General features: G+C 38.2%; 1 protein-coding gene across 1 annotated transcript; it reads right to left on the bottom strand.

The window, feature by feature from the left end:
• Nucleotides 1-15,307: 15,307 nt before the first annotated feature.
• On the bottom strand, nt 15,308-16,322 carry LOC137243566 (probable trafficking protein particle complex subunit 13 homolog). Its single transcript, XM_067771428.1, has 3 exons — nt 16,137-16,322; nt 15,879-16,074; nt 15,308-15,803 (listed from the first exon to the last, which is right to left on the bottom strand). Exon 3 carries the CDS (start codon nt 15,690-15,692, stop codon nt 15,357-15,359), a length of 336 nt encoding a protein of 111 aa, XP_067627529.1. The 5' UTR covers nt 15,693-15,803; nt 15,879-16,074; nt 16,137-16,322; the 3' UTR covers nt 15,308-15,356.
• Between the last annotated feature and the right edge of the window lie 228 nt (nt 16,323-16,550).

The following is a 16,550-nucleotide window of genomic DNA, read 5'->3' as shown; positions in this document are numbered from 1 at the left end:
TGATGGAAAATGGCCTTTATTAAGTACTTCACAATAACACTTATACTTTGCTACTCGCTGGCTTAATAACCATACTGATTGATAACTCAACTCAAACTGAATTGCAGCGCCTCTACATCTGTTGCCTTTTATACCCTTTGGTTTCCTCGTTAGCATTTTTCCAGAATGTACTAGCATTGTCCATGAGCTCTCAAACTTCTCAGCTACAACTAAAATTGCACAATTTTATACATCTTTTAGGCGCTTCCAGAATCTACTAGTCCAGTAGCTCTCAAACTTCTCAGATATATGCATGTGTTTGCGCATTGACTCTCCGCTGCTCGTATTCGTACATGGTACATATGTGTAGACGCAATTATTTATTCGTTTATGCAGATACATAAAGATTGAATTATTGATGTGAATGTTTGTAGTTTACAGTCTCTCGCGCGCACATAGGCGTATAAGTAAATGCATCTGTGTGACATCTCTCTGGGCTGCCTTATATATGTGTATACTTGATTTCATTATTAACGTAAATACTGCTTGGCATGGCCTTAGCATCGCCTTAGTGATGGGATAACTTAGTGATGATAATATCCGTGACACTGCCCTCCACCTAAGTCTGATCGTCCCGATCAGACAAATCTCTCGATCTAAACGTTGCCAGCCTTTCCAAATGGAACACTTTCATTTTGGTTCGTGGTTTACCGATGGTTTGTATGCGGTACACTACATCGTTGATCCGTTTTACAACTTTGTATGGGCCTTCCCAATTACACAGCAATTTCGGGGACAAACCTTTTTTACGTTGTGGGTTGTATAACAGCACCAAATCTCCTTCCTGAAAACCTTCTGAATTAATGGCTTTATCATATCTGGCTTTCATCTTGTCACTCATAATCTTTGTTCGTTGCCTTATCAGATCATGTATTTCTCTTAGCTCTTCTTCTAAATCACTAGTGGATTTCCTGACATTTCTCTCCGCATTGACATCTATCCCAAACTTCAAATCAGCTGGCAGTCTAAGGCCATTGCCAAAAATTACTTTTGCAGGGGTTTGGCCCGTTGTCTCATGCACTGCTGATCGGTAAGCCATCAAGAATAATTGTATGCGGGTATCCCATTCTTTATGGTACTTGTCTACTACTTTCCTTAAGTGCTCCTCCAATGTTCTATTGAATCGTTCTACCATACCATCGGATTGAGGATGCAATGCAGTTGTCCGTGTTTTTCGAATGCCCAATGACTTACACATTTCCTGGAACACAGCTGATTCGCAATTCCTGCCTTGGTCAGAATGTAACTCCATTGGTACACCATACCTTGCATTCCATTCGTTTTAACCACTTCTGCTACTGTTTCTGCTTCTTGGTTTGGGATTGGGTATACCTCTGGTCATTTACTGAAATAATCCATAACCACCAGTACGTATTTGTTTCCGTGGTTGCTAGTAGGAAATGGACCTGCGACATCCATGGCGATCCTTTCAAATGGGGCACCTGAGTTATATTGCTTCATCTGGCCATGACTTCGTGTTCTCGGCCCTTTCGCTCTGCTGCAAACCTCGCAGTTCGCAATCCACTCAGTGACCGACTGACGGCAACCAACCCAATAGAATCTCTGTTTAATCTTCTCGAGCGTCTTCGTGATTCCAAGATGACCTCCGCTTGGACCATTATGCAGCTCGCTGAGCACGTCAGGAATCCTCTTTCTGGGAACAACTATCAGTTTATTCTTGTATTTACCATCCTCACTCTCCCATACTCGATGAAGGCAACCGGATATCAATTCTAAACTGTTCCACTGTGCCCAATATGACTTCGCAATGGGACTCTCTGCTGACATCTCTTCTCTGTTTGGTCTTTCATTTCGTTCGAGCCCTTGCATAACACGTGACAGATCTGCATCTTCTAGCTGGCACTTTCTTAGCTGTTCCTTGTCCCATTCATCTGTACATGTTATATTCATTAGCCGGACATCTATAATGTCTTCTTTAGCCTCGGCTTTTGAACAGTGCTTGCATTCCAAACTACATGGTCTTCGTGACATTGCATCAGCATTTCCATGGGTACTACCTTTTCGATGCTCAATGGAAAAGTCGTAGCTTTGTAGTCGCTCGATCCACCGTGCCAATTGTCCTTCCGGATTACGGAACTGCAGAAGCCATTTCAACGCTGCGTGATCTGTCCTGACACGGAATCGCTGGCCGTAGAGGTATTTGTGAAAATGTTTAATGCACTCTACCAATGCCAACAGCTCTCTCCGTGTAACGCAATAGTTCCTCTCTGGTTTTCCAATTGAACGGCTGTAATATGCAACTACCTTCTCTTGTCCATCGACCAGTTGTGATAAAACGCCTCCTATAGCATATCCGCTCGCATCTGTATCTAGAATAAACGTTGCTCCTGGAATCGGGTATGCCAACATTGGAGCAGTGCACAACCGCTCTTTCAATGTTTGGAAAGCTACTTCTTGCTCCTTCTTCCATTCAAAAGCTTTATTTTTCCTTGTTAGCTCGTGGAGACTATGGGCTAAGCTGGCAAAATTTGGTACAAATCGGCGGTAATATGTGGACAGCCCAAGGAAACTTCTCAATTCATGCAGATTCTGTGGTCTTGGCCAATCCTTTACTGCCTCTATCTTTTCATTTGCTGTACAGATACCTTCTGTCGTTACCTTGTGGCCCAAATAATTTACTTCCTTTTTAAACAGCTTACACTTTTTGGGACTTAACTTCAGACCAGCGCCAGCTATTCTCTGGAAAACTTCCTCCAAGTTTTTAAGATGTTCATCAAAACTCTTGCCCAATACGATGATGTCGTCCAGGTACACCAAGCATGTTTTCCAATGTAGTCCTTTGAGTACCTGGTCCATGAGTCTCTCAAAAGAAGCTGGTGCATTACAAAGTCTAAAAGGCATCACTGTAAATTGCCAAAGACCATCACCGACATTGAAGGCTGTTTTCTCTTTATCTTCCTCCTTCACCTCAACTTGCCAGTAGCCGCTTTTCAAGTCCAGTGTGGAAAACCATTTCGTACCAGATAGCGAGTCCAGAGTGTCGTCAATTCTTGGCAACGGGTAGCTATCCTTTTTCGTAACGTCATTCAACTTTCGATAGTCCACGCAAAACCTCATTTTTCCATCCTTCTTCTTTACAAGTACTACCGGTGAGCTCCATGGACTAGCTGATGGTTCGATGACGCCGCTGTCACTCATTTCTTGTATGATTTGTCTCACAACTTCCCGCTTCGCCAGTGGAACACTACGTGGAGCTTGACGGATCGGCCTCGCATCTCCAGTGTCAATTTGATGTTTCACAACATTGGTGCGGCCTGGTTTGGAACCATCCTGGTCAAATATGTTCGCGTATTTTATGAGCAGTTGTTTTGCCTTACTCTGATAGGCTTCCTCTAGCCCATGCGTCCATGCCGTGATATCATTTGAAAGATCAGTATTACTAGATGAAACGTGTTCCTGGAGCTGTTCACAGTTAATAACTACTTCGGTCTCTTGGCATCTTCCCAAAATAGCTCCTTTGGTCAAATTTAATGGTGACTTGAACTCATTGAGTACTCTTACCGGAATGCGTCCATCTTGTTTTGTCATAGCCAGGGTTTTTCCTACAAGTATGTTCAGTGCTGATTTATTTGCTGCTTCGACAACCCACAATTTGTTTGTCCCACAATCTCCATCAATCTTTGCCCAGATGACTGCTTCTGATTTTGGTGGTATTTGCTGACTCAAAGCGAAGTTACCTCGTTCTTGAGCCACTGGTGGTTATTCACCATCCCTCTAAACAAAGGACTTAAGCTTTATAGAAGGTGGCGCATTGCGCATGTAAACATTAGTTCAGCTGTTTTTTATGGGCAATTTTTACGTTATTTTCCTCTTGTTTTTTTCTCTCTTTCTTTCATTCGCTGAAGCAGTCAAGTGTGATGTAGGTGCGCAGAACGAAGCAATTTTGAACTCGTGTATGCACAATCCCTTGTGAACACAAAGCTTTACCGATAACTCTGTTATCGATTAATTTATCGAATTCTCGCAAAGTAATATTGCATTGTCATTGGAGTTATACATGTGTGCAAAATTTCAACTCAATCGGACACCGGGAAGTGTATCAAATTAAACTTGCAAGATTTGATTACAGACCAACCAAATGAAAGTAAATAAAAGCTTATGAAAAAAGGAATTGATTTAGCCTTGTCCGTCTATCAGTCTGTCGGTGCACACGATAACTTGAGTAAATATTGAGAATAAAATATTGAAATTTGGTATATGGGTTTCTTGGCGCTCATCTCCCATCGCTATTAGAAATGATGGAAATCGGATAGTAACCACGCCCACTTTTGACATATATAACATTTAAAAAAAACTTAAAATCTGCTTATTTATTTACTAAATTCATCTAAAATATTGAAATTTGATGTGTGGACTGATATTAAGACCCTTGATAAAAATTAAAAAATGTTTTTGAAAAAGGGCGTGGCACCGCCCACTTGTGATTAAATCAATTTTACAAATACAAATTTTATTAATCATAAATCAAAACCCGTTGAACCTATCATAACAAAATTCGACAGAGAGCTTGCCTTTACTATAAAGAATGGTTCGAAGCAAAATTTACGAAATCGGTGAAGGACCATGCCAACTTTTATATAAAAGATTTTTAAAAGGGTCGTGGACGAATACAATAAGCTATATCCTTGCAAAAAAGAGTTTTTTTTTTATCAATGCTACATTTTGTAAGGGCAATTATAAAAAATAAAAAGGAAACAATTTTAATTTTTGAAAATGGGCGTGGCACCGCCCTTTTTATGACCCAAAAATTTTCTGTGTTTCGAGAGCCATAACTCCGTATAGTCGGAAATACTTTAGTAAAAATGGACGGGGTCGGTTAAGGATCGCGGCCACTTTTATATAAAAGTCGTAGACTAGAATAATAAGCTATACCTTAGGGCAAAATAGTTTTGTATCAATATTTCACTTACCAAGTTTTATTGTAAGCGGAAATTGGGAGACATTTTTATTAATGGGCAATGCCACGCCCCTATTCCAAAGCATTACAAAACATTTCTACAGCCTCAAAAAAATAAATCCCTCGTAACAAAATTCGAAAAGGTAATTTATCGGAAAGAACTGTACAATTCAAACTCACGCTGAGTATATAATATTCGGTTACACCCATACTTAGACACCCGTACTTGTTTTTGTTTTTTTTTTTTTTAATTAGCTGAACAAACAGAACTAATTAGTATTGATTTATATTCTAGCGAAATAAAATGAGCGCCGCTTTGACAAAACATTTTGCTATACTCTTTCAAAAGAACATTTCCTTGCAATTGTTTTTTTATATGTGGGCGAATCCCAAATAACGTCCATCACGAACCGAAAATCAAAAGTGGTCAGACTTTATTTATATCACTTGAGATTAAAGGTCAAATATGTGTATGATGTGGAAATCAAATAGTTTATTCTTTCCCCTCATCCTGGATAGAGAACCATGATTTCAAAGAAAGGCTTCATCTGTTTTGCGAATTCGGATGTTTTACTACCAAAATATAACGTCCTTTCCCTATATTGTTGCGCTGTTAAACCCAGATCTATATTTTGCTTTTAATAAAATTTGGTCTAGACTTTTATTTAGCATTAAAAAAACTTTAAAAATGGAGGTTTTATAAAAAAGCTTTCAGTTGTTAAATAGATCTGTTTACTGAGAATTTTCCAGAAAGTTCTGGTAACAATTTTTTATGGTGTCTAAAATTTGTCAAGTCCATCACCTCTCTTCCATTTGTTGATCCATATATTGACCTATAACTTTATTTCTTATATGTTGTCAGAAATAGGGAATTTTGCGCTTTCAGCAGTGTATAAACTGTTCCTGGATATGTTAGAGAAATCTTACAAAATATGACGAAAATTTAAATATCTTTTTTAATTTACATATTCAAAAGATTATCTAAGGAAAATCTGAAATCAATTCTGATTTCAACAAAATATGAATTTTAAAGATGAATTTAGGTTTTACTGGTATATTCAACAATTTCGTATGAAGAAAGAAAAAAAAGCGGTACAAACTAGCTTGCACTTTTCTTGTGAATTTTATCTGCTTGGCTAGAAATGGTTAAATGGCAATATCTCATACAAATTTCAAAGATTAAACAGAAGGAAAGTTATATACCAGTATACGTCTCCACTTATGAAAAGTGGGGCTTTGGAGCCCTAGTCCGGACTTTGAGGGCGTATTCGAAATTCAAAGAATGCAGATTTTGTTTACTCTACTAGAACTAAAGCTAGATGTCTCGCAAAGAATATATTTTCAATGTCATATAGGGTTCATCATTCAGAACAAATTCAACGTTTTAAAAAGCTATTTCAGATTTCGAAAATCTACGGGCATTGGGTCTTTATTGAACCTTTGTTTTTCTGATTTATGGAATATAAAATTTCTCCTTACCTTCGTTAAGTTTTGCATACTTTGACAAGCATTAAAAAATTACATTTATTTCTTGTCTCATCCAACCTCATACATATATATATATGTGCTTCCATTTTTGAGATACCCACAATTTTTGTTTCAAATATTGAAATATCCGTTCAGTCCACTGCCCATGTCCTCATTTATGCAGGTTGAAATGCGTGCGAATATCGCGTCCGTTACCCAGGACTTGCCCATATGTATTTGCGAAGTTGAATAGCGTTATTAAGTTAACACGTGTACAATGAATGTGTTTTTAGTGAAAAGTACACGTAATTAGTTTTATCTGTTTCCAAGCTGTTAATATTCCATCGTACACTGCGACAAAACCAGAGTTGGGAGCAGTGCACTAAATTTTGAGCAACTACACTGCTCGAATTGAAGTGGGCTGACATAATCAAGATATTGCCTAAAGTATTAATGAAACCTTAATTTGTTATGGATTTAAACGTCTGTTCATCATTCACATATTAGTAAAGCAAGCCAATACCCGCGCTCCATTCCGCATGAAGAAAATGCAACATAAAACTATTGCGATATACCAATATATGATTATGTAAACAGTACAGAGACCTTCCCGAAAATAAACTTTGAATAGTCCCAACAAATCACGAAATGTCCGCAGTCGCGGAAATAACCGCACAGTGATAATTAGAAGGAATGATATCTGGATTTTTTAAAAAGGTAGGCTCAAATACTCCCCTGAAATACTCTGTTTTTAACGATCTTAAAAAAAAAAATATTCATATTACTTATTTATTAATGTTCAAACCGGAGCGTTAGGATTAAATTGTGTAAAAGGCACAACATTGCATTGACATGCATGGTTAGGTTAGGTTGGGGTGCGCCCCTTTTAGATAAAGCAAAGATCGGGGCAAACTGGTGACAGCGAGGAAAAATGAACAAGCAGCGTGAGTTGAGTTGTATTTTTGCCGACAAATAAGAAAGACTTAACAGGCGTGATCTATCAATTCTTTAACTAAATTTTTTATATTAACCTTTGTATCTCTTTTTAACCATTTAAATTTATTTGAAATCAGCAAATGCTGTCTCTCAGCATGCACACAAAGCGGCCAGAGTCTCGTGATTTTAGCAGTGATCCTAATTTTATTTTGACCTAAGTATGTACTTAGTGGGTCTTGTGTTCTCCTACTATTATTATTTGAACAGGTTCTCTTAGTAATCTTGCAATTGTCTGAGAAGTATCATTTGGAGACTGCTAACCCCTTGAATCTGCTATGTATGTTTCTTTTGATTGATGTAAGAATATGATGCTACTCGACCGTCTCCGTGCAGTGCTCCTGCCTTGCAAGCTCTCGTTGCCTTCGATGTTCTTGTGATTAGGGTAATGTTTGCGAAGTTAGCTGTGGCTTGAAGCGACTTTGAAGCGCCTTGAGCGTGGTTTAGCTATCTGAGTAAAAGCACACTTCGCGCCCTCCTACCGAGGGTTCCGGCAGGAACGTACACAACATCTCTATGCCCAGAACTTCCGCTAGGAAGAAATTAGAAAAATTGGAAAGACGGACTGATAGCGACACCTTACCGCAGTCCATTTTGGAACCGCAGGTGTAAACCGAAAATGTGTCCTTCCTTTGCAAGGAATACTTGCTGAAGAAATATTGGTAGCGGACCAAAAATCCTTTCGATATGTCTAAACTTATAAATTAGAATCTTAAAATCATTTACCGACTTAAATAATGTCGAAAGAATAAAAAATCGGATATGATATACACATCGAAAAGGAAATTTAATTATAAGAAATGCTGCCTTTTAATTTAATACCCAGGGATCCTCTAGCTTATTTCAAGTCCACATCGTACACTTCTGAATCTCTAGAGGTTTGTTCTCTAAAGACAGCAAAGCTTTAACACCCCCGAATCAGAAAGGCTTGCTTTTACGAGGCAAGGAAAACGGGAATAATTCAATCCCCTTTTGCGAAAGCTTTAGTAGATAAGTACCTAAGCAGTATATTACTTGCAGTAGTAATGTTGGAGGAGCCGTGTATAGAAATCCACGGAATTGGTAAAAGCTGGTCACCATTCAACAAGGAATGACTCGGTCCTTCCGGCCACTTGGCACCAAGTAGCATCTGAGACGCCACTGAACATACGTTAATCAGTGAGCTAATGTGAGGAGGCGACAATCTGGCCAGGCTACTCCGACATAATGGGTTTAAGCGCTAGCTGGGGGATTTTATCGGCAGAGTCCGACCACCATAAGATGCAAGTGGGCGACGGCCTTTGATCGGCTCGGTTTACAAACGTGAATAGTAATACTATTATTCCCGCTGAGAGGGTTGTGTGCTTGGCTTGGCACCCGTCACGTAAAACCACACTCCAAAAAAAAAACAAGCCTCTGATAATAAGCCACCAGTTTTATGACGACGAACCCTGCAAAAGCTGTATAACTTGGGGGCATGTACCGGTAACGTCCGTTGCTTTAATGCGCCGGGTGCCGATACCCGGCAGGTTGTTGTCCAAGTCAAGGCAAAAGATGACGTCACCGCTATTCAAGGAGTTAGCAGTCTCAATCTGATACTCCTCAGATAACTGCAAGATAACTAAGAGAACCTGGCCTAATAATAATAGTAGGAGAACACAAAACCTAATACATAGGTCAGAATTAAATTAGGATCACTGCTACAATCACGAGACTCTGGCGGCTTGGCGTGCATGCTAAGAGACAGCATTTGCTGATTTCAAATAAATTTAAGTGTTTAAAAAGGGATACAGTTTTCTGCGGAAAAATTTTTGGATATCCTTTTCTGAATCTCATATTTTTATTAGTGATCATTATTTTCAATGTATTTAGTAATTATAATTAAGTACTTCGTTTTGTCCCCGTTTTTAGACGGTCTCATGAATTCCACCAGTTTAATTGAAATGGACACATATGGCCAGGTAGCTCTTAATTCCATTCAAACGGTCGATCTAGAATTTTATTATTGAATGACAGGCAGAGTTTGATTTCTCTAAATTTAACAAGATTGCACAAAAAATATTGTTAATGCCTGGTTTTTCAGTTCGAGTTTAAACCCTAGTTAAAACTGACTATAGTTTAACCTTGCCACTTTGTTCGATAACAGAAAGTTTTGCTGCTAATCTCAGCTTAAGTGGCCGAAGTGGCAGGGTTAAACTCTAATCAACTTTAACCAGAGTTTAAACTCGCACTGAAAACCCCGGCCTAAGTAAGTTCAGTTTAGTTGTATTAACTCGGACTAATAAAAAGTAGTACAGAGTCAGGCAAAAGATACTTTCATGGAAAAAGCTTATTTTAATCGGTAAGCGGTTGTGGGCAGTGCAATCGTCCAAAGAATAAAAAATGTAAGGCGCGATAACCTCCGAAGAGATCTAAGGCCGAGCTTCTCTTCCAATTTGCGTCGTGCTCCTCTTGATTTTCCCTACAAATTGGCCGGACGGGACCTACATGTTTCATGCCGACTCCGAACGGCATCTGCAAGGCAGATGAGTTTTCACTGAGAGCTTTTCATGGCAGAAATACACCCGGAGCGCTTGCCAAACACTGCCGAGGGGCGACCCCGCTTAGACAAATTTTCTTCTAATTGAAAAACCTTATTTCTAAAATTTTGATGTTGCTTTGCCCGGGGCGTGAACCCAGGGCATACGGTGGGAGCACGCTACCATCACACCACGGTGGCCGCACAGAATAAATGCTGGAAAACAGCGCTATTCGAGCACGTTGATGTGGAAATAATAAAAATAATAGGACGGAGGATGGAGAATGCCTGAATATAATATCACAAACTTCTGAAAAACTGTGAGATGCGCTAAGGACAACAAAGAATATGTGCAGATAAGTGTTTAGAAGTTCATCGCTGACACCAGGAAACATGGTGGAAGAGAGCTCACTTACATAAATGTTAGAAGTTCAAATGGAAAACCACATTTGGCATTTCAAGAACTTTGTAGAAAATTTAACAAAGAACTGTTTATGAACATGAAGTTGGTACACGTGTGTGTCAACTTAATAACACTGTTCAACTTCGCAAATACATATGGGCAAGTCCTGGGTTACGGACGGGACATTCGTACGCATTTCAACCTGCATAAATGAGAACATGAGCAGCGGGCTGAGCGGATATTACAATATTTGAAGCAAAAATTGTGGGTACCTTAAAAATGGAAGTTCATATATGTATATATATGAGGTTCGGATACGACGAGAAATATATGTAATTTTTTAATGCTTGTGAAAGTATGCAAAACTTAAGGAAGCCAAGGGGCAATGTTACATGCCTTAAACGAGAAACAGAAAGTGAAATTAATAACCAATGCCCGTAGATTTTCGAAATCTGAAATATATTTTTAAAACGCTGGATATAAATAAGCTTTAGTGCGCTTACGGACGCGACAATTTTTTCTCAATGAGCAACACTACATGACATTGAAAATACATATATCCTTTGCGAGACATCAAGTTTCAGGTCTAGTAGAGTAAACAAAATCTGCATACCTGGAATTTCTAATACGCCCTTAAAATTCGGGCGAAGGGGCCAAAAACACCCTTTTCATAAGAGGAGACTTATACTGGTATATAACCTTCCCTCTGTTTATTCTTCCTTATACATTTTTAGATCATTCAATAGAGTACGTTCTTGTACTTCTAACGATGTACAGATGTTACCTTTATAGAAGAAATAGAACAAAAGTATAAAATAAATCAAAACTTTAAAGATAAAAAAAAATAAAAATTTAAAAAAAATAAATGTAAGACCCGATAACCTCCGAAGAGATCTAAGGCCGAGCTTCTCTTCCAATTTGCGTCGTGCTCCTCTTCATTTTCCCTACAAATTGGCCGGACGGGACCTACATGTTTTATGCCGACTCCGAACGGCATCTGCAAGGAAGATGAGTTTTCACTGAGAGCTTTTCATGGCAGAAATACACCCGGAGCGCTTGCCAAACACTGCCGAGGGGCGACCCCGCTTAGAAAAATTTTCTTCTAATTGAAAAACCTTATTTCTAAAATTTTGATGTTGCTTTGCACGGGGTGTGAACCCAGGGCATACGGTGTGGTAGGCGCAGCACGCTACCATCACACCACGGTGGCCGCCTTTAAAGATACCATATATAATTTTGCGTTCAAAAGCCCCCAAATAAAATTAATCGACTGAAATTCGAATACGATATTCCCATTTAACCAATTCTGGTCGACAAATATATGTACATATAGTATATATATATTTTTTTTCAAGCAGATAAGATCCACAAGAAAAATACAAGCTAGTTTGTACCAAAGAGGATAAATATATGAATATATGCAAAAACCTGGCATCTAAATTTCCACATAATTTATTTGCTGAAGAGTTGTGATGAAATGTCAACAAAGCTTTTGCACACAAATCTGAATTTTTTACAACTATCCATTCTTAACTTTCCTTTCTCTTGATTTCCCATTCATGAAAATGCTTCTTCTTTACTTTGTTCAACTTTGTGGAAAAATTTGGCAACAGAGCATTTGTACAAAATCATCAAAAGACAAAGTTTTGTGATTTTATAAATTCCAAATTCGATTCATATGGGACTTTTAATGCTCTCGCGCAAGCCGTTGAAACATATCTTCAGTGCAATAATATCATAGAAGTATAGTGTAGTGGTAAATAGACTTTTAAACAATACTTTGAAAAATAAATATTTAAACAACTTGATAAGTATTAGAACAGATCAAAGTGAAACATGAGTTAAGTTTGTATATTATAGTTAAAATAACAAGAACAATACAAAAAAGTACCCTACATATAGCTTTTATAGAATTAGGGAATTTGGTCTTAAAAATTAAAACAAGAATGCCCAGTTATTGCACATAAGTACACAATAGTTTCTATCAAAAAAATTCAACTTATTTCACAAATTTTTATAAAATCTTTCATATAAAATTTTCAAAGATTTTTATTTGATCATTTGATTCGAATTGATATCTTTTTATATTAAATCATGAAAAGCCTCATTCAGTTCTGCCAAAAAATAGTTGGCGCAGTCGATAAGCCTAAAATTTAGCGGCTGTGTTGCAGTTCGTCACGTACACATACATTTGTGTATCCGCCCCTTTGCGCAATTGAGGTAGAATCGCCCCAGCTAGCTCAGTACATGGAGTCGCGGTTCTGAACCCTATTTCCATCTTAATGCAGGGTGGATGTCACAATCATCTTAATAATTCCTCTCTCACATAACCTCACAAGAAGCCCACCCTTCCTTGGACCGCTCATTCCGCATCGCTCTGCAGGTCCCCTTTCCTTACCTTTGCTCCAATATATTGCAGCCTACCTACCCTTTATTCGTCTTCCCCCTCCCCTCTCGATTAATTTCGCACACCATATTAAGTACAAGAAAATTAAAAAGTTCTGCAGGGCGAAATCAAAAGCCCTTGGAATCATGGCAGGAATACTGTTCGTGCTATTACATATATACCTAAATAAATTAGGGGTACATGACAGATGATGTTCTGGGTCACCCTGGTCCACATTTTATTCGATATCTCGAAAATGCTTTCACATATACAACTAAGGGCTACTTCCGTTTAAAGCCCTCATTAATACCTTTAATTTGATACCCATATCGCACAAACAGATTCTAGAGTCACCCCTGGTCCAGCTTTATGACGATATCTCGAAAAGGCGTCCACCTATAGAACTATGGCCCACTCACTTTTAAAATACTCTTTAATACCTTCCATTCGATACCCATGTCATACAAACACATTCCAGGGTTACCCTAGTTTCATCTTCCTACATGGTGATTTTCCCTTATTTTGTCTCCAAAGCTCTCAGCTGAGTATGTAATGTTCGCTTACACCCGAACTTAGCCTTCCTTGCTTGTTTTTTTTTTTACTAATTAGAGGTTTTTGTTATTAATTTCACTAAAATTCACTATTTAAACGCGTCAAAAAACCAATCCAATCACCATGTTTCATCCCTTTTTTCGTATTTGGTATAGAATTATGGCATTTTTTTCATTTTTCAAATTTTCTGATATCGTGGGCGTGGTCATAGTCGGATTTCACTCATTTTAAATAGTGATCTGAGATGAGTGCCCAGGAACTTACATACCAAATTTCATTAAGATACCTCAAAATTTACTCAAGTTATCGTGTTTACGGGCAGACGGGCGGACGGGCGGACATGTTTAAATTAATTTCTTTTTTCGCCCAGATCATTTTGATATATGGAAGTCTCTACATATCTCGATTAGTTTATGCCTTTACGGGGTACCGTTATGCGAACAAAATTAATATACTCTGTGAGCTCTACTCAGCTGAGTATAAAAAGTGCTCTGTTTTACTTATGATACCCGTGCTGATTTGGTCCTGGTAGGAATACCATCCTGAGGACAAGATCCACTTGCAGTGGTGTAAGACGACAATTGTTTGGAGGTTTAACTCTGGTGCTAGGCACCTTGTGTTTACTAAGGTGAATAATATGAGTTATTTTTGCATATACTTTATTCTTATTATTTATAATTTGCAAAAATTAACCAATATGTCGTTGAGTGCTAAAATTGGATGCAACAAAAAAATGTATTAGAGTCACCTAGCGCTGTAACGCTGCATTTTATTGCATCTTCACGTGCTAACCAGCGTTATCTGCAATATATGTATGTTTTCAATAGTACAATTGTAACTTTAGCTAACAACTGCCCATTCGTATCTTTTATTAAATCGTGTAATAAGTGACTCAACTCTGGCTTTGTTTAATGTTTACACTATATTTTCAGGCTTATACATAGATAGGGGGACCATTTTGCGTACGCTACAAATAAGTGACAAACAGCTTGGCGACATGGACAACTGCATCAGGGGACCCGCCAATACCCCCCACCCTCCCATACGGTTCCAACCTTAAGCCTCAGCGGGCCATGTATTGGGACTAATAGGACGCTGAATTTAAGGGAAGTATACATGACTTATAAACATGTGTATAAGAAGTATTACTTTTGCATACTTTAATTTTGTCTTTCTAGATAACTTTGCCAACGACATGGTTATATCAATTTCGATGATTTTGTGGTACCCGCCTAAAAATTTTGAAGACAAGTTTTGATCTCCAAACCGGTGTTGGACCCACCCAGTGTGATTTATTTATACATATAATAACGGCCGAAGGCCCCCAATGCAGAAAAGTGTTCAGCGCAAAAATACTATAAATATCACACCCGGTTTCGGAGCACTTCAGGGACATTTTTGGCAAATCGAATTTATTATGTCGACAAATTTATCTGCCAGTAGCGTAACCCCTACATTAAAAGGCAGTCGAAAGCCGATCCTTACTTCAGCGAAAAATGTTGCTAGCAATGGACACTGCCTTCCACATGAATTTTAGAGGTTCATTCTGTTTGGCGAGCGACCAAAGAGGATAGATATTTATCCTGCGTTGAGTTAACGCATCTATATGAAATACCGCTTATGTGACGGGGCTTTAAATCGTCAATAGATAATCGAAAATTAAAATAATCTTGTTATACGTATTGCTAATCGTGCTACAAACAGGCGAAAGATTGCTGTTTTGGCATGATAGAAAATGAGGTTGTTAATTTTAGAAAATTTTCCTACGCTTCCGACAACACGCCGCTGCCTTTGCTGTGTTTCGACGAGATCGCGTATGTTGCGCGCTTGCAGCACTTAAACTGCTTATACGGCGAATACATGACACAAAAGCCATGCGCAAATATAAAACGACGAAATTTGTGCAAATGAAAATTTTGACATACACGGCCCAAAAACACTGCACAATATTCATTTTTAAAGTAGCGCAACAAATGAAACATGTGTTTTAATTGTACAAAAAAGGCACTAATTGTTTAAAAAATCACTCTTTATTTTCCACAAACACTCCAAACACATCAACACCTTATAAATAGCTTATACATGTCCTTTAAATCTTGTCTCAAACCACTTGCAGCTGCAGCGTACGCTCCTCCATTTGCTTTGGCCTTGCATTATCGTAACGTACAAATTTATTAACTTGGAATGCTTCATCTTCATGATAATCTGTATCTACAACAAATACATCAACCACTTTTTCTATAATATACTGTTCCTTTTGTAGTATATTTGTTAGTAGCAACGGACTAATTTTGATAAGTCCCAAACGCGCTGGACACACCGTAAGCGGAAATTCACGTTGTTCACCTGATGCTAATTTACCAATTGAAAACTCTGCAGCACCACTATAATCACAATTGAATTCAAGTTGTGTTTCTAATTTGACGACTAAATCCATTGGACGTTCTGCAGTATTGGTCAAACGACAAACAAACGTAAAAGCTTCACCTATTTTGACAATATTTTGTGCATCAATAACTTCGAGGCGTACATCTTTGTATTCAAAGGGCTGAAATATAAAACCAATGGTAAAATTAATATTGTTATTGAATCAACTATTTCAGTGTTCTTGATATGCACATACCAATCGTTGCAATTGACTCGTTTGCAAACGTCCTTTTTCGCCAAGATTCGAGCGCCATACAATATCTAATTTTCCAACAGTGTTCGCTAGTCGCAGGGTTTTAATGTATTAGATTGTAAATCGGCTTTAACAGTAACACCATCCACAGAATAGGTGGTGCAGTTATGCACACAAATGTAGCTAGCAAATGTTTCACCTGCAATAGAAAAAAGATCGCATTATCACCTACAAATGCTGCAGGACATCTGAAAATTTTACCTAAATATATGGAACCGAAATATTGTGGCAATAACATGAATTTTAGCTTTTTAGCGTTCTATTGCTGTAATCAGCACTCCATATTTTCCACAGTGCTGGTAATTCACGATACAAGTCAAAAAAACTCGCACCAGAAGCGTTAATTTTCCATTTTATTTATAATTACGCTTTTTCACTTTTATTGAATTCCTGGTACAAGCTAGAGATGGTTTTTACGCCTTCGATAATAAAATTTTTAAGCGATGTTATGTTATCAGAAACCACAGGTAAACTGTGTAAGATTCACCACACACGAAGAAAAAAGCATGTGCAATATTTGCAGACATGCGTAAATATCAAAATCGTTTTGATTTTAGTGCAGTTCTCTGCGCAAATAGCGCAAACACTGCACACACCGGGCAAATCCTTGTGCAA

The sequence above is a fragment of the Eurosta solidaginis genome, chromosome 1 (assembly GCF_040869045.1).
Source record: "Eurosta solidaginis isolate ZX-2024a chromosome 1, ASM4086904v1, whole genome shotgun sequence".
NCBI lineage: Eukaryota > Metazoa > Arthropoda > Insecta > Diptera > Tephritidae > Eurosta > Eurosta solidaginis.
The sequence above is the reverse complement of the archived record's forward strand: the minus strand, read 5'-3'. Positions and strand labels throughout refer to the sequence as shown.